Source organism: Pimephales promelas, chromosome 16, assembly GCF_988280905.1.
Source record: "Pimephales promelas chromosome 16, fPimPro1.hap1.1, whole genome shotgun sequence".
Classification (NCBI taxonomy): Eukaryota; Metazoa; Chordata; class Actinopteri; order Cypriniformes; family Leuciscidae; genus Pimephales; species Pimephales promelas.
Window position 1 is genome coordinate 27244764 of NC_142784.1, and position 19007 is coordinate 27263770.

Consider the following 19007-nt stretch of genomic DNA (forward strand, 5'->3'; position numbering starts at 1 on the left):
TTATTTTTTTATTATATTGTGCACAAAATATATTGTTTGAATCAGAAATGGTCACCAAACTAAAGTTAATGTGTTTTTTCCTCCTGCTGTGGTTTCTCATTGGTCAGTTAGATCAAAGTGAAATCACAACACTCAGCATCAACTATCTCAAGGCTAAAATCGAATTCACACACACACACACACACTGACCTTTCACTCCCTCTCTGCATAGTTTTACTCACAAAGAAGTGAAAGCACTTCCTCATGGCACACTGGCATACACACTTTTCCCCGGATGCCATTCCTGGCCAGCTCTGCCCGCACACAAGCCAAACTCTGGTTGGTTTGCTTCAGGCTTTTGCTTCCTCTTATTGATTTTTCTTATATTAGCTAACCTCATCCATTTCTCCATTCTGTCAGCTTTCCTCCAAGATACCCAATGTTTTTGGAGCTCCCATACAGCACGAATACAATGACTGCAAATAACGCATCTCTCAGTAATGTTGTTAAAAAGGCAATAAGAAATGTTTTCTGTTTGCTGCTATTCCTGTCTGCTGAAAAACTGCATGCCGCTGCCTCATGCTGCTCATGTGGCAAATCAGAAAACACTGTCAAGATATCCGATCCTAGTTTCAGAGTCGGATATATGCCAGGCCTGTTAATCAGCTGGTATGGCTTCCTTTCCTTTCCTTTTTCTTTCCTTTCCTTTCCTTTCCTTTCCTTTCCTTTCCTTTCCTTTCCTTTCCTTTCCTTTTCTTTCTTTCTTTCTTTCTTTCTTTCTTTCTTTCTTTCTTTCTTTCTTTCTTTCTTTCTTTCTTTCTTTCTTTCTTTCTTTCTTTCTTTCTTTCTTTCTTTCTTTCTTTCTTTCTAAATCAGTGTTTTTTTTTGTCCATATAATGAAAGTAAATGGTATTCAGGGTAGTAAAAGGAAAAGTAAATGGAAAGTAAATGTTTGAGTTATCTAACAGAATATCTAATTTTGAGTTCCACAGAAGAAAGGACATTGAACGAAAGTCTCTTTTTTGGGGGGTGAACTATCCCTTTAAATTGTATTACATCATTATATTGGTTATATAGGTCATCCTGTTCTTTAAAGAAATTAGAAAATTAGAAAAAAATTAGAAATTAGAAATTAGAAAAAAATTATATACTGTAGGGTGACCATGGTTAAGAGTCTTTGTCTGTAGTTCGTTAATTAATGCTTGGTCATTTTTTTCTGTTAGTTTAACATAGTTTGAATGGAATTCCATCTTATTTAATGCATAAAAATGAGATATTTTCTGCATCTGCTCATGTCTGTTTCTGTCTTTTTTTCTCTCCCTCTTCGTAGGCAATCAAGTGGAACCGTCATAAAAAACAGGTATGCTTGTTAAATCTGACACACTGATCTAATCTTCCTTCTCCTCACTGGTACATAGTCATACGCAGAACACGTAGTGTTAAAGTGCAGTCACATTTACTATCGCCTTGATGAAATTTTGTTGGCATAATAAAATAGCTGGGTTTCAGTCACACGATTATGATGACGCGTGAAATTCAGATGGAGGGCAGGGAGTGAAGAGCGCAATGGACAAGATGGAGGAAAGTCCATATTGTACTACTTTACACGCTTTTACAAGAGAAAGATATAAACAAACATTTGTTGGACGTGATCCTTACGTTATGAAGAGGAGCGATTTTTCAACTGAATTGAACGATTTTCCTGCCATCAATGCGGTAGATATCAGCAACTAACTCGTTTTACAGACATACTTTGACTTTACAAAGTTCGGAAACATTACACGTTACACAAACATAGCCGCTTCAGTTGTACTAACTCACCTTTAAAAAAGTGATCACTGCACACATGGGCATTTTCCCATTCGGCTCCTCCCGACCACAGACGTAGGTTTGCAAGCCGTTTATTGTTGCAAGCCGAGTTTTTCGGTCAATTTCTTGCATTTTCCCCCCTTATGTACAACAACTTTTGGTACATGATAAAAACTCCTTGTGGTTTGAACGATTTAAGTAACCAGGTATAGAGGGTTGGTAATAAAAGCAATTCAAAACAGGTATTTTGAGTTTGTAATAGTGCTTTTTAAATACAGCAAATCACTTCCTGGCCTCCATTAGCATTTCACGCCATGGCAACGCAGTGACGTGATGTCATATGAAAACAAGCTATCCACAGATTCTGGAATTTCAATTGAGGGCGGAAAAGGTTCCCACTAAGATTTCGCATTGGGTTCAAGTTGGTGGTGAATTTGCTTTATTGACCAACATAAAGCTGTTTGGTTTAAAAGTGACCTCAGTGGGAGCTGTGCTTCATACATTGCTACACTATTGACATTTTTTTTTTTCCCCATTAAATTTAGCAGAAACTCCGCTAGTGTGGCCACACTTTAAACCGCCAGCAGAAGTGGGCTCATTGAGACAGCGTCGATTGATTTGAGGAACCTATAAACACGTTGACAGTTTAAGTAACTGTGACTTACTTGCTCAACAAGACTAAGATCCTCTTCAAACGGTTGCTCCACAAAAGCTGTTTATCTGAAAGAGAAAATTACTATAGAAGAATACATTTTATGCTAATCCATTATCTTTTAGTTGGTTTAGCTAAAGACGCTTTTCCACTACACAGTATAAGTTGTACCTGTACCTGCCTTCAGGTACTTTTTTTGTATCACCTCTGGCAAGGTTTTGAGCGAGCTGAGGCGATACTAAAATGTGACGTCGTCACATGTGAGAATCGTCACTATTCTCTGCGTCGTCATTGCACGCACCAGATGGAGTATCCAGAATAACCCCGTAGTTTGGCCAGAGATAGTTACTAAACTATTATTATGGCAACTCGGAAGAATACGCCGTGGTCAAACGAGGAGGTGCAGACTTTCCTTTGTTTGGTTGCCAAAGAGAGGATCCAGCGAGAGCAACGAGGAACGAAAGGCGCTGCTATGATGACCGGGTACTATTTGTGGCGGTACTGTCTGCAATTAAAAATGGAGCGAAAAGCGAACCGAGCCGAGTCGAGGTGAGCCGAGGCGAGTCAAGTCGAGCTGGTACTGGTAATGGAAAAGCGCCATAAGTTAAAGGAGGTTGACTCTAGGGTTGGGTATCGAGAATCGAGTATCGATTGGAACCGGGACTAACTTTTCGTTTTTCCTGGAATCGTTCAAAAGTTAAAATTTCGATTCCTAGTTTCGATATTCACAGTCCGCCGAGCGGAAGAAGAAACTGCTGAACAACACCAACGAAGAAGTGTCTACCGGAAGTGTTTGCATAACCGCGCGAGTCGAACATGAGTAGCTTACGTCGGCGGTCCAAAGTGTGGCTTCACTTTTCTAAAAATAACGAAATCTCGGCAAAATGCAAAATTTGTGACAAAAGGAGTATTTGTGACAGAAGGAGTATTTCCTTCAGAAAGGATTATTTCCTTCCGAAAGACCGTTGGTTAGCAAGGTTAGCTAAACTTTTTTGACCCTGCCTCTTAAAAGAATCGGAATTGAGAATCGTTAGGAACCGGAATCGAAACAAGGAATCGGAATCAGAATCATTCAAATTCAAACGATACCCAACCCTAGTTGACTCGCAGCACTAACGTAGCACTATCGCAGCAACACACACGTTTCTTTGCCGATCGAACGTGACATGGGGGCGTGGCAGCATCGACGACTCCATTTTTTAATTCAAAGTTCGAGATTGTGACTTAATTTCGGTCTATTTCGATTTAAAATCGAAATCGTGACACTCTTAGTTGGCCGTGATTTAACTAAAATGATGAAACAAATTAGAAGACCACTATTTATCTAAAATGAGGGAACAAAACAGGCCTAATAAATCTTGGGATGGAATTCTTGGGACAAAATGAAGGAACAAATTAGTACAATGTTCATAAGTTGTACGCAAAAACACATTTGTGGCCACAATAGAATTGTTTTTTTCTTCTCTTCTGCATGTCATGTGCGGGGCTCCATATATTTCAGATAGAATTGATTGCTTTTTCATTGTGCTTGTGGGATTTGAAAACAAGCTATGCCATACAAAGAAGCCACATTATCTCAACGATTCAGGAAGTTCTTGAGGGAACTGCTGTTTTGCTCCTTTCAACTTTTGGAGAGGCCCATAATGGACTATTCTGTTTAAAATATTCAAACTCCAATCAGAAAGCCTTTCAGAAATTGTTCGAAAACAAAATTAAATGCTCATTTAAAAAGATCTTACCCTGAAAAACAATTTGCCACATATCACAGAGGCTCCAAACTTAGTTTTTTACTCGCTCTCTGACCTTTAGATATTGCTGGTCCATTGTGTGAGATTGACCACAGAATGAGTATCTGCTGTGTGTAGAGGTGTTTAAATGGAGAACCTCAGCACTTCGCCGCAGGACTTAATATTTCCTCTCAGGTGGACCTGAGTACATGACATTCGATGCACTGTAATTTACTGCCCCTGCACACTTAGTGACTTTTCAACCCACATGTTGAGGACTGATTTCAGCCCACACTGAATGACCAAGATGTGGCCACCAAATAAAACATGGTCTAAATTAGATAGAAAATGCGTTGTGCTCTGGCCGCCATTTTGTTTGGAGAAATGATGGTTATTTATTTCAGTCTGACTGAGTTGTTAGTCTTGTGCCACAGGGCTCTTCATCATTCCCCCGCAAGGAGAAATGGATGAGTTCACCAATCACAATGGATTTACACTTACAGCATCAAAATCACCTCAAGCCTCTGTCAATTTGTTATCTGGCTTGTTTTAGGGATGCAGTCATTGTTGCATGATGCAATTTTCCTCCATTTCTCACTCCTGTTTGCAGACCAGCGCTCTTGATTTCAATGAAACAAACGATGGACACGTCAGCAGAAAGAAACCGATCAGACTGTGTCCCAAAACTCCTGTCCTCTCCAATACTTCCATAGGGTTAATTTTTACAATGACGTAGTAGAGAGTTAACCGTCTTTTATTCAGCTGGATTGCAAAAAGAAAGAGAGAAGAAAAGGCAACTGCGACTATTGTCAGGACTTTTTAAGCACCCCCAATTATTTCTGCACTTTTGAGCTTTCCTTATATTAACAATGAGAGAGAAAACATTAGAGAATAACCTTCAATGCTGAATAAACTAGCAAAATCAAAATTCGATGACACTTTGATTTATAACATTATTACATGTCTCACTTTGAAATATCGGATTTTGATTGGTCATTTGACATTCTGTGCTATTTTTATAATTACTTCTAATTGTCCTTGAATGATGGTTAAAGCGTTCCGCTGAATGTACTGACAAGCATTTATGGCAAAATATACTGCAATGTCAATGTCACGTTTTTTAAATGTACTTAAAGCTACACTGTGTGATTTTTACCCCCATCTAGCAGTGAAAAGGTATATGACCATCCAGTGAATATTAGTTTCTGTTCCTCTCAATTCCGATTTCGTTTTAACTCCTAGTCCCAGATTAAAATGGCTTCCAGTTCAACCTCGTCCATGAGTGTTAACTCAAACGAAAACGCGAAAGGCGAAGCTTGAATTAACGGGTATGTCCCTCTTTGGCTAATGTGCTTTCAAGATGGAGGGGCAACATGGCGACCGACATTAGAACCCCTTACCCGTATGTATTTTCAATGGCATATTATTAGAGCCAGACCGATAAAGGATTCTGAAGGCCGATACCGATACAAATATTTGTTGGTTTTAAAATCCGATATATCGGCCGATATTATTATTATTCTTATTTCAGAAATGCACAACAAAATATTAACAGATTTCCCTAACATTAGTTATTTGTAGTTATTTATGAGTTTTATCTAAAATATGATAATGCAGTTTAAAAAGAAACTTGTTTCTATTGTCTCAACAGAACAGAGGAACATCAAAATATATTAAAGTTCTGATAAATAAAATAATAATTAGGCCCTACATTGCCTTATAGTTATATAAGCTACCTTATAATTACAATGTCAGCTTGCTTATCCCTTTACCTGCACTTTTTGACAACACTCATGACATGGTTGAAGCGTATTTCTTCCGTTTTTATTTTATTTTTGAAATATTCATTTATCGACCATTATAACTGCCGATACCGATATTTTAGAAAATGCCTAATATCGGCCTCCCGATATATCGGTCTGGCTCTACATATTATACACTCAAGAGAATACTGTATTACTTGAATGAAGTAAATATACATTAATGAGCACATATATTTTTAAAAGAACTAAGTGTTTTTAGACTAAAAGAGTTACACAGTGTAGCTTTAAGTGTGTTAAGAAACATGTAAGTGTAGTCTCTTTTAAGTACACTTGAGTGGCCTTTTATTTTATTAATATTGTATTATTAGCAATTGCAGTTTATAAAACAACAATATATATAGCCTCCCATCCACCCACTGCAAAATTTAAGAAATCTCATTCAACTTTGAGTCATATGATTTCATATATTCAAATTTGAATGTACTGTAAATTAACTACTTATCTGTAAAGCAATATACAACTGTTGCTACTGACTTATTCATGAGTTATTATAAAGTGTTTCCCTGATCTTAAAATTGTTTTACAAATACAGCAGTTTGCTAAGCAGGTTTCTCACTGCAGCCTCAGCAATAAAATCCCTGCTGGTACTTTTGTCCTGACCAGTTTCAAGCATGCAAACATACTCTTGAGGACAGAACTGTTGACTGCGTGATTTTCCTCCCCCTAGATGAACCATTAATGCTCACCACAGTTCTCATGCTGCAGTGTTTTTAAACAACTGTTCCTACCTGACCCTTTTATCCATGAGTGAGATTCTGTACAGTATATACTGCAATACATGTCATTGCTATGATATGTTGCTATCAGAGCTGGAAATGTATTTACCTCTTGCATGTCAGTATAAAGAGTGCTCCGCATAGAAGGATGAAAATTTTAAGACCACTTGAAGTGACTTGGACAAAAATCTGTTTAGCGCAACATGACTCATCAATATTTTTTACAGAGACTGTAAATTTTGAATGTGTATGTGCTTAAATATGAATTTTCTTAATGTTTAAGTGTTCTCCATAGATGGCTTCAAAACTAACACACACAGATTAAATCCACAAAGCTCAAATTTCGATTTCATGGGCCTTTAAATAATAAATATTGTTTTTAATTAGTTGTTTGAGCAGTGAAATCAATCATTCTTAGATTCATGTGTTTGGTGTAACAAATTTCCACTTTTTAATTGTTTCCAGCCTTGGTGAGGAGTTTTACCGCGAGGCCATAGAGCACTGCCGCAGTTATAATGCTCGACTTTGTGCCGAGCGCTCCATGCGCCTGCCCTTCCTCGACTCCCAAACAGGCGTTGCACAGAGTAACTGCTACATATGGATGGAGAAGACCCATCGTGGGCCAGGTGTGTGTCTATGTGTACAGTATATCGCACTACATAGGTGATTTTAGGATGTTTAGACCATGTTACCATCCGCCTCTGGTTCTGTTTGACCCAGGTGTGGCTCCAGGACAGCTCTATACCTATCCAGCACGTTGCTGGAGAAAGAAGAGACGGTTAAACATCTTAGAGGATCCACGTCTTGGACCCATCGAGTTTAAAATCGGTGAGAGCTGGTGTTAACAAGAAGGACACATAAATCTTTTATCACATTTTTTAGGGGGATTTATGTATGTTGTACTATTGTATTTTCTGATTCAACACCCTAAAACTTTTTTTTTTCAGTCAGTGAAAGAAAAACAGAAACTTAAGGTATCTACTTAGTCTGATTTTACTGAAAAAAAAAGACAACAGCAACAAAAAAACACATAAAAATGACCATTCTTCACAAGTTTGGGATTCAAAAGATTTCTCTTATTTAAATGAGTCTCTTATGCTCACCAAGGCTGCTTTAATTTAATCAAAATACCGTAAAAGCAGTAATATTGTGAATTATTATTACAAGTTATATATTTTATATTTATGTATTTTAAAAGTAATTTATTCCTGTGATGCAAAGCTGAACTTTGCATCACAGGAATACTTAGTCTGATTTTACTGAAAAAAAGAGACAACAACAACAACAAAAAACCACACAAATGAAATGACCATTCTTCACAAGTTTGGGATTCAAAAGATTTCTCTTATTTAAATGAGTCTCTTATGCTCACCAAGGCTGCTTTAATTTAATCAAAATACAGTAAAAGCAGTAATATTGTGAATTATTATTATTACAAGTTATATATTTTATATTTATGTATTTTAAAAGTAATGTGATGCAAAGCTGAACTTTCAGCTTAATTATTCCAGGCTTCAGTGTCACATGATCCTTCAGAAATCATTCTAATATGCTGATTTGATGCTCAAGAAACACTTATTGTTTCAATTTTCAAAACAGCTTGGCTGCTTAATATGTTTCTATGTTTTATGAGCTGAGTATAAATGCCTTGGCGTAATAATTGTTTATTGTGTGTGTTCAGACTATGAAACAGCACTAAAGAAGGAAGGGGGTGTTCCTGAGGGGCCTGTGCTGGAGTCACTCCTCAGTGGGGAACTGCTGGATAAGAAAATTGAAACAAAGGAGGAGGAACCCATGAGTGAATGCCAGGTAAGAAAAATTGTTCCTCCTAAAAAGATTTTGTAGCCAAACCAGACACTCAACAGTCAACTTGATAAGAGTTCTTTTACACACTATAGCCTTGAAGTACACACCAAGACACTGTCCCTCACCAAAAAAATTTAGTCCTAAACCTAACCCAACCCATAACTTATCACTAAAATCAGAGGGAAATCATATAACACTTCCTTTCTTTTACTCTTTCTCTCCCCTTCGGATTTCTCTGTAGTACTTGTGTGTCTTGGCAGTAACACAAATCCTTGCAGGGCTGACACACCTCCACATCTTTGTTACTGTAACTACAAAGTGTGTATACTTGCGAGTGTATTTTTGTTATTGTGTGTGTGTCCGTGTATGTGAGTAAGTTTGACAAAGTTATTGTATTGATTTTGTGGAGAGCGGATGCACTTTTTCAACGTCTCAACGAGTTTACTGGTACTTATTTTTGTTGACGTGCGAATGCTTATAGATCCTAATGAACCAGTCTGCCAGTTCATTAAGCTTTCACTAGTGTCATCACCCTCACTGTTTTGCACATAACATGACATCTATCCCAGGGGTGGACAGTTAACCAATTAGCACTTCAATTAAGAGTCACTCTTTAGAGCGCTCCTTCCCCTGGGAGCGGACCTGTGATCCTGCTGCTTGTATCGCCTCAGGTCCCTGCAGGAGTTAAAAAGCTATGCGCCTCCCTGCTACCTCTGTTCACTTCCCACTGCCACATACGATGAGTACATTTACAGTTGTGCACTTTCAAGGTATTCAACACAGTTAAGGCTCTGATATACTTCAAGTGAAACTGAAGACTGAACTGGTGTGACATAATTTCAAACTAAATCAGGCCAAATTAAAGTTTGTTTGGAGTTTGTTTAAGAATTTCAAAATGGCTGTTTTCAAAATGGTCCATGGTAATTATGTAAATGGATGTGGCTCTGAGACTCTGCCTTCTTCGACGTGGAAATCTTCTCTGGTTCATTTATTCTCTTCAGTCTATCGAGGTCAGTTGCGAGTAAAAACATGAACGCACTGGAGAGCTGTTTTTCATGTTTAATACTGTAAAAGTGCTAGTGTATAAACTGCTTTTAAAATAAATGTGACATGACTTGACTTATGTGCCTAATTGCAGAGCTTGTACACAGATAACCATCTTGCTATGATGCTTTCTTAACTTAACTGTTTTGTTGTGTTTATTTCATAACGGCGAGGAAAACGAAAAGTACACCATGTTCATCTAAACACCGCTCTAGCATTTCGGGCGGTTGTGAGTGTATCAGAGCTTTTAAGGTGCGCCACTTTAGCAACATTTTGTCAAAATTTCCAGAGGTGTGTGAGGTGTGTGCTATTACTTTTTAAATGATCAGACCTACAAATTCCACCTGACAGACAGGTGAAGAAAATTAAGTAGACGTCTTTTCCTTGCACTGTAAAGTTCCTCTTTTTTTCAACTTCTGTACTTGGCCTCTAAGAAAAACAGGATTTGGTTCCATAATCACATTTCCACCCACCCATTTAAATGTGACATTAAATCTATATTTAGTCGAAATAAATAAAAAAATAAAAAAACAAAAATCAGTCATTTTCAATTATGATGTACTGTGTGAAAATGGATATGGATATTCAGTTTACGATTTGTTAAAAATTACATCTAACAATTAGTGTTTTTAGGGTGTTCACCAAATTTCCTTGTGTAAAATCCAGTTAGTGATAGGGAATTTGGTTTGAGGTTGAAAGATTTCTCAACTAGTTCAAAGGCGTTATGCATTCGCCGAATCGACCAACAACACAAAGCTGCTTGGTTTGAAAGTGACTTCTGTTTGAGGTGTTACTTCACTATTGTCAACAGACAATGGCTTTTTTTTGCTTGCGAGATTTCATAGAAAGACAACAAAGCTAACCTAAATGTTAAAAATACTGTCAACTAGATAATTCAGTTTTTTGTGTGTTTATTCAAGCAATTGTAAGTTAACCCTGTGTCCACTGGGACCTGGACACATTGCTTAATGCCATAACAAACTCATGTTTATTGTGAGCCAATATAAAACATGTTCGATATATATATTTTTCTTTTAGTCTCTTGTTCATTCCTGCACCAGATTGTTTTTCATACAGTACAGCTGACTCATATGTGCTGGTCTTTCCTTGTGGTCACAGAAACTGCTGGTGGGAGATTTTCCTCACGAGCTGGACATGGAAGAGATGGAAGAGGACGTTCCCAAACGCAAGAATCGCACCAAAGGACGGGTAAAACACATGCATCTATGACATGTTCTGCTTGGACCTGCTGTGACTAATTAATTAGTATGAATCATACTAATACTAGAGTGAATCATCAGGTTTTGCTGGGTGATTACTCACAATGCCCTAAGATTCAACTGCTTTTGCTTCAGAACTCATTATAAGAACTCATTTATTCCAAGCCAAATGTATATGGTCCTGGGTTGTATTTTTATATTAGTACTTTAGATGCTATTAGATGTATTTTCTATAGTTTGATTAGGCATACAGCCTTAAAGGGGACCTATTATGCCCCTTTTCACAAGATGTAATATACAGTAAGTCTCTGGTGTCCCCAGAATGTGCCTGTGAAGTTCAAGCTCAAAATACCCCACAGATTTATTTTAGCTTGTCAAATTTGCCCCTATTTGGCCGGGAGCAAAAACACGCTGTTTTTGTGTCTCTGTAAATGTAAATGAGCTGTTGCTCCCCGCCACCTTTCCAGAAACGGGTGGAGCCTTTACAGCTTTTGCTTCGGATACTCCAGCAACAGCCAAGCCAAGCAGCCAAAATGTCAGAAATTGTCAGGCGAAGTACAGCCTTCCTTACATATTCGAAACAAAGTTGGACACTAAGAGACTCAGAAAGAAGTTAAAACATTTATAATGCAACTGGATAATTCTGAATGGGTAGTGGTTACATTTAAGTAGTTGTTGTGGATTTAAGTTGATTCAACGTATCGACCAGCATGCACCATCATGTTAATCTAATAACTTTTGTGCAAATCCAGCGTTGAATTGTTTGTGGAGCAGTCCGGCATAAAATGATTTGCGCAAATAACACTTTAACAACTCACTTCGGCACATTTCCTTCATAAATGAAATTCAACCACGGTGTCCTCAGTGGCTCAGATGTAAACAATAAAAAATACTGGAAGCATTTTTACCCTCTTTTAGAAGTTGATAAGCCACTTTGCTATCCTAACTATGTATTATTATTCATTTATTTGTATGTACATTATAATTCTTGCATTTAATATTGTTTTGTTTCCTTCTGTTTGTGATCCTGTCAGAACAGAACTGTTATAGGCTAAACTGTTGGCTTGCAACTGACCAGTTGAGAACCAGTCCTCTAGGTAGCAGTTAAACCCACAAGCCACAACCCAAATTGAGTGTTTTTTATATATCGCAGACCTGTAGGTTTGCAGTGAGCCCTGCAGGGTCTTTGTTTAATCTGGGATTCCTGTCAATGCTGTGTTCTGAACAAAGCAGGCCATTGTATCTCATCAGCCATTGATCCATTATGGCTGTTTAGTACATCTCCAGGTTTGATCCCTCAGTACCTTTCATCATTGCGTTCCACTGGGTTTGCGTTGATTCAAAGCAGCTCCTTCCCAACAGCCATGAAAAAACATCCTTTTTATACGACTTTAAAGACAACACCTGATGTCTGATAGCACACTGAAAACACGGTTAAGTTCATCTGTAATTATAACCCCACATACATGAAAGGTTTGAATTGTAAGTGGTTCTGAACAGAAATGCATGCAAGCTGCAGTAGCCAAACCATGAAACAACAGCCTACAGAAGGAAAACTGTACAGATAGCTATTTTTGTTGAGGAACAAGGTTCTTGAGCGAAATAAGACTTAAAAAACGGAGTATTTGGTTTTAATTATGGCATATGATGAATTTTGCATGAACTTACATGAAAAATGTATACTTTTTTATGCAGAAATTGGTGTTTGACAAACTAATTAGACAAATTATAATAATAATAATAATAATAATAATAAATTTATTATTATTTTAATATTTTTAATTTTAAATTGACTTCTCTGCCATCAAAACAACAATTGCCACATGGCACCATATAATATGGTAACCATTTTATTTTTTGAGATAAATTTGGAGAATAAATATTGACATTAAAATGTAAATCTATTTAATACATAATATTTGATATTACATAATGTGATATAGTAATGAATGCATCAGAGAACGTATTCCACGTTAGTCAAGAAAAGGAAAATTAATCGATTGCATGTATAAATAAATTAAATACATATTTCTAGAGGTTGATTATTATTAACATGTAATGTTTCTGCATAAGATGTGTATGAAAACTTTTATTCATACTGAAAGAAAATTAATGTTTTACTTAAAACTACAGTTACGAATTTCATTCTATTTGAATTCTACTTCTAAATTCAAGTTTGAATGGCAATTGTTAATTCGTTTTGCTATGTTAATTCAAATTCAGCAAATGTAAATATCGATGTATGGTGCGACCCTGGCAATACATGCGACTTTTAGTATTGTAGTCTAGCAGAAATACATACGAGGTTGTCTCCGATTCACTCCCTAGATTCTTTCACCTTCTGCGCTGTTAATTGGGACACACTTCTTCCTCTAAGATCTCTCACACCCCACATAGTTAGCTGGCAGTATGCAGAAGAGATGCTGTGATAATTGTGTGCTAGGTGTAATTAATGCTGTGTAAGAGGATTTGCTTAAAGCTTGATGAAGGAAGTGGGAGGTGCGCCGCACTGATGGTTCTAACGATGGTTTTCTAGCTGCACCTGTGTAAAATAGACTGGTCGCCAACTGTAAACTAATCTGTGTTTACATGTAATTTTTGTCCAGGCATGTGGTGTTGGGGGGATGAGAAAGAGACAGGACCCAGCATCCCTAGAGGATAGAGACAAGCCATATGTGTGTGACAGTGAGTATCATGCTCAAAACAACCAAACACAGAATATAACTCTACTGTATATTCATTGCCAAACCCAGCATTGGGGAAGGAGTGGTAGAACTACAAATATAGCACCATATAGCCATGTGTACAATGCAATTCCCCTGATAACGGGATTTTAATGTCAAGTTTCATTGTGGCGACTTATCTTGCATGATGTGACAATATTCTCTACTGTTATCTTAAACTGTATCCTTTCTCATGGGCAATAACGGCGGAAATATTTATATACATGATTGAGAATGGATAAAATATTTATTTAATAAAAAAAATTATTCTATTTACAATAAACTAAATCTAATAAATTTTTAAGTTGAAGTTAATTTAATTGTAATTATTAAATTATAACAAATTAATGATAATATAAATTAATAAATATTATAATAAAATATTCATGTAATAGCTTGTAGTGTACAAAAATAATACGTATTTAATCAAATGAAAGATTATAATAAAATAAAAAAATATATATATAATAAATTATAATGAAATTATTCTAAATAAAATAAAATTATACAGTCAAACAATACAACAAATTAGTGATGATAATAAAATATAATTATGTATATAAAAGCTATTATTATAATATAGTTTGAATTAAAAAAATTATTACTAAATTATAATACTACATGAATTAAAATGATTGACAGATATAATGATGACAACATAAAACAACGATAATATAAATTGTATATAAATATAATGATACTCATAATTTATACTTTTTGTTCATAACAAGATTAAACAAACTCTTGTACACATGTTTATAGTCTTTTTGTTTCCTTGTGTGTTCCTCTGTGTTTAGTTTGTGGGAAGCGCTACAAGAACCGCCCAGGTTTGAGTTACCATTACACTCACACACACCTGGCAGACGAGGAGGGTGAGGAAGACTCCGAGCGGCACACACTGCCCTTCCAGCGCAAGAACAACCACAAACGTGAGCCCAGCATCAGCCTCAGCCATGGATTACACACTCATACCACAACCCATAGAGTAAAACTATTCTAACACAGTTAACCCACTCTCATACCCCTTTTCCACTGACCCGGTGCTGGTGCTGGAGCCGCTGTTCAATCTGGCCCTGTTCCACACATTTCCAATGAATTAAAGGTGGTTCTGGCCCGGACGTAATTCTGACTCTGCTGGTCTTAAACCAGGCACCCTTATCGCCAGGGACCAGGGGCGGGATATACCACTTAAAGTTTCCAAAACAACAACTCATGACAGAACTAGATCGTTCATTATAACCAACAAGGCTAACTGGAAGTGCTCAATGCAGCAGTTGGCATCCTGTTTTGTCCTTTTTTGTTCCTACTTTTGTTGTGCTGCAAAGCTACTCCAGCCACTTTATTTTCCCCATCTGTCTGAAATAAAAAGATTTTATTTACAAATATGTGTGAATTGATTGCTATGATTTTTTATTCATTATATATTGAACACTATAATAATATTAATCGTTTTCTTCCTTCTTTGTTTTTAAAGCATTGTGGTGAATTAACATCGTTATTAAGTATTTTGTCATCAACATCAAAGCCTGGATCCAATTTTTGGTTTCTATTGGTTTCCTTAGAAACAAATATCTGGTTCTGAAGACGGTAACACACTAAAATCTTTTAATTATGGTAATTACGACACCATTTGAACAAAGCAAATGACTTCTAAACAAAGCTCGTGTTCATTCACACTGCACACAAATCCGATTTGGATTCAGTGTCCGCTTTGTCATTTCGCGAATGATAAAATTTGATCCATTTGTTGAGATGTTGTCAATATCCGGATCTACTTCATCCCCTAATTAAATAATCAGTCAGAGCAATGCCAAGATACTTTCTCATAGAACAAGAAATGGTAACTGTCAATGTGGAAAAACAAGATGGAAATTTTGCATCTGCTCATGTTTTTTTGTTACATCTCACCACGGTGCGGATGTCCCGAGGCATTTTTTTACATATTCATGCATTTACAGTGTCAAAAACCTGCAATGTCCAATGACAAAAAGAGAACAATGATTTGAAATCCAATGAGACATTTAAAAAATATATATTTGGATTGAGTTTGTAAAAATAAGATTAACGTGTTTTTTTTTCTGTTCAAACTAAATGGATTTGATTCTGATATGCAACAAATCTGGGAAAAAAGTATTTTTTGCCTTCGGAAAGATTATGTATTAACATAGTCACTTCATCATTCGTCTCTAAAGTCAGTGAAACGTGGTAAAATCTGACGTCCCTGAGCACCAGCACCATTTTGGTGGAAAAGGGTATTAACCATCTCACACATGCATTACAATGAGTCACACAGCAGTTTTCGTGATCAGTATTTGGTCGTTTTTCAGCAAAAATCTCTAAACATACTGGAAACAAGATACATTTACATGAGAAGCTATTTTTTTAGCAAAATGTGTCATCAGAGAATATATCTCAAATTACTTGCATTTCTATATTTTTCAATATAATTTACTCCTGTGATGCAAAGCTGAATTTTCAGCATCATTACTCAGTCTTCAGGGTCACATGATCCTTCAGAAATCATTCTAATAATATACTGATTTGCTGCTCAAGAAACATTTCTGATTATCAACACTGAAAGCAGTTCATATTTTTGTAAAAAAAAAATGTGATACTTTTTCAGGATTCTTTGATGAATAGAAAGGATATTTGATTTTTTTTTTTAATGCTTTTATTCGCTGAATAGAAGTTTGAAATTCTTTCTTTCAAAAAAGAAATAAACAATTAGAGCAAACAAAAAAAAAAATAGTTTGCCAATATATATTTGTTAAAAATAAGTCTTCCACAGTTTTACTGCACTGTAAGAAAAAAACAAATGTTGGTTTAACTTAAAAAATTAAGTTAATCATCAGAAACTCAAAATTATATGTTATCTGAACTAATTAAATCATTTAAGTTGATTTGACAAAAGAAAAAATGTGATTACTAATCATAAAAAGATTTTTTTACAGTGTACACATGTAAAATTTATCACGTTTTTAGTTTTGAGATTTTTACTGGAAAACGAGACAAAAATACAGATTTGGAAAATACTTTGGTTTGCGTTTCACAGTGTATAACACTAAAGTCATGTGACAGTATAAGTATCGAGATCTTCCACCACTTGTTTATGGCTTTGTTGTGTTCAGTCTAGCCTTTCACCTGACAAAGACAAGGTAACAGTGACCTCATTGCAGCGTCCTTGTGAAATCATGCCCATTTGCCTCCCAGAGTTATCTGGCTGAGTGCTTGGCTGAATTGGCCTGCCCATCGCTCTGTTTACCCCTCACCGCCACTGGCTTTTTGGTTTCGAAAGCTGGTTATAAAGAAAAGTGCAGAAAATTAGGGCCGTGTTCAATTTTGCAGGATTTTTCAGACAGAGCACAAACGTGAGCAGCTGCAGGAAGGTACGTTTTCTCATTTCACACACACACACCAATACTCCACCACGAGCGATATTATTAATAAGAGAGGTTTTAATGAAACCTAGATCCATGCATTATTCATGCAATATTTCGACCAAAAGAGAAAGATGTAGATGTAGGCACGATGACTATAGGGCCACCCAACTCAAGGTGGTGAATTGGAGCCAGACCAAATCCCAAATTCTCATCCTCTGCCGTTATTTCGTTTTACGGCTGTGCTACCTCTCTCTGTTCTATCAGTTTGATGAATGACAGATTATTCAGCCAAGAGATGAGATTTCACCTCTCTCCTTTCTAGTTTTTGCTTTCCCTTTCTCGCTTTCTCTCCTTTTTTTGTCTTTCTGCCTGTGCTTCTCCTCTGTCTCCTTTTGATTTAAGATTCATCTATCAGTTCTCTGTATTTTCCCCCCTCTTTATTTATTTCCACTGCAGAAGTGAGGCTGCTTGGCTGAGATGAGTGACTGCATTAAAATTCATGCCTGCTCATATTCTTTTTCATATAGTGTTGTGGTGCTGCTGGTCGGACGGAGGGGGTTTTGGGGGCTGTCCAGCAGGGCATGGGGGAGGGGTGCTGTCTGGTGTCAATGTGTAGGGAAAAGGGTAGAGGGGTAGATAGGTGGGGGGTGGGGGGGACTCGCTGTTTGCATTTGAGGTCGACCCTCTAGATGTGCACCTGAAAATTGGATTTTGTGATTTGAGAGTTCTAGTTAAAATCCACCCCCACAAGCACACACATATACAAGCACTCTGCTCTCACATAATGTTTGGATGTTAAAAACAGCCTACATTTTAGAAGATTTCACCCTAATTTCATACAATAAAATACTTTTGCTGAAATTTAAAGTGAAATCAGTGTAGACTACACCATCTGTCGTTTTCCATTTATTGAAACATCCAGAAAACAAGATAGATTTGTGTGAGTAGCGAATTTTTTTACATTAAACCGTTTCGTGAGAGAACATGTCTTAATTACATGTATTTTTTTAACGCATTGACAAATCAGAGCTGACTTTCAGGAGAACCAGAAACTAAAAGCGTTCAGACAGCCGGGGAAAACAGGTGCTGCAACTAAGTCAATTATAAGAAAAATAATTTTAGTATTGTGAAATATTACAATTTTAACTGTTTTCTATATTAATATAAACTTTTCACTGTTATGTCACAGTATACCATTGTCATTTATTTGTTAATATATACAAGTACAAATGAAAGTACAGCAAATAGTAGCCAGGATTATACTGTAAATTAACACTTTAAATGTTTATAGACACATTAATGTCCCAGGAGCATATTTTTTTTTAATTAGCTGATTTCAATTTGTCATTTATTTGTTAATATATACAAGTACAAATGAAAGTACAGCAAATAGTAGCCAGGATTATACTGTAAATTAACACTTTAAATGTTTATAGACACATTTATGTCCCAGGAGCATATTTTTTTTTTAATTAGCTGAGTTCAATTTGTCATTTATTTGTTAATATATACAAGTACAAATGAAAGTACAGCAAATAGTAGCCAGGATTATACTGTAAATTAAAACTTTAAATGTTTATAGACACATTAATGTCCCAGGAGCATATTTTTTTTTTAATTAGCTGAGTTCAATTTGTCATTTATTTGTTAATATATACAAGTACAAATGAAAGTACAGCAAATAGTAGCCAGGATTATACTGTAAATTAACACTTTAAATGTTTATAGACACATGTATGTCCCAGGAGCATATTTTTTTTTAATTAGCTGATTTCAATTGTTTTCTTGATTTCATGTCATTTTCATATATGTACAGGTATACTATGTAACTTTTTTTTGTTCAAAAGTAACAAAATTCAAATAATGAGTCAATACAACATCAATTCTTCTACCACTATGGTACACATTATTAACTATGGCCATAAATGATGGTCTTAATGAAAAAATATGTACGTCAATCGCCCTTGTGTCTCGTCATATCTGTAAACAGAGATTAGTTGCTCTGGCTGTGTGTGTGTGTGTGTGTGTGTGTCAAAGGTTAGTTGTCACAACAGAAGTCAGGGGTGGACATGGAGCAGCTAAATCTCGAATTCGACTCCGGCAAATCACCCGTTTTAAATAAACCCTG

The 19007-nt window shown here is 36.3% G+C and overlaps 1 protein-coding gene across 2 annotated transcripts in view; it reads left to right on the forward strand.

Annotated features, from left to right (window-relative positions):
• Positions 1–19007, forward strand: part of dpf1 (double PHD fingers 1) — a 45639-nt gene that overhangs the window by 11846 nt on the left and 14786 nt on the right. For both annotated transcript variants that reach the window (XM_039670730.2, XM_039670731.2), the window contains exons 2-8: positions 1310–1339; positions 7172–7332; positions 7427–7534; positions 8388–8515; positions 10676–10765; positions 13383–13461; positions 14297–14428. In XM_039670730.2, the coding sequence (XP_039526664.1) occupies positions 1310–1339; positions 7172–7332; positions 7427–7534; positions 8388–8515; positions 10676–10765; positions 13383–13461; positions 14297–14428 (728 nt within the window). The remainder of the gene's footprint in view (positions 1–1309; positions 1340–7171; positions 7333–7426; positions 7535–8387; positions 8516–10675; positions 10766–13382; positions 13462–14296; positions 14429–19007) is intronic.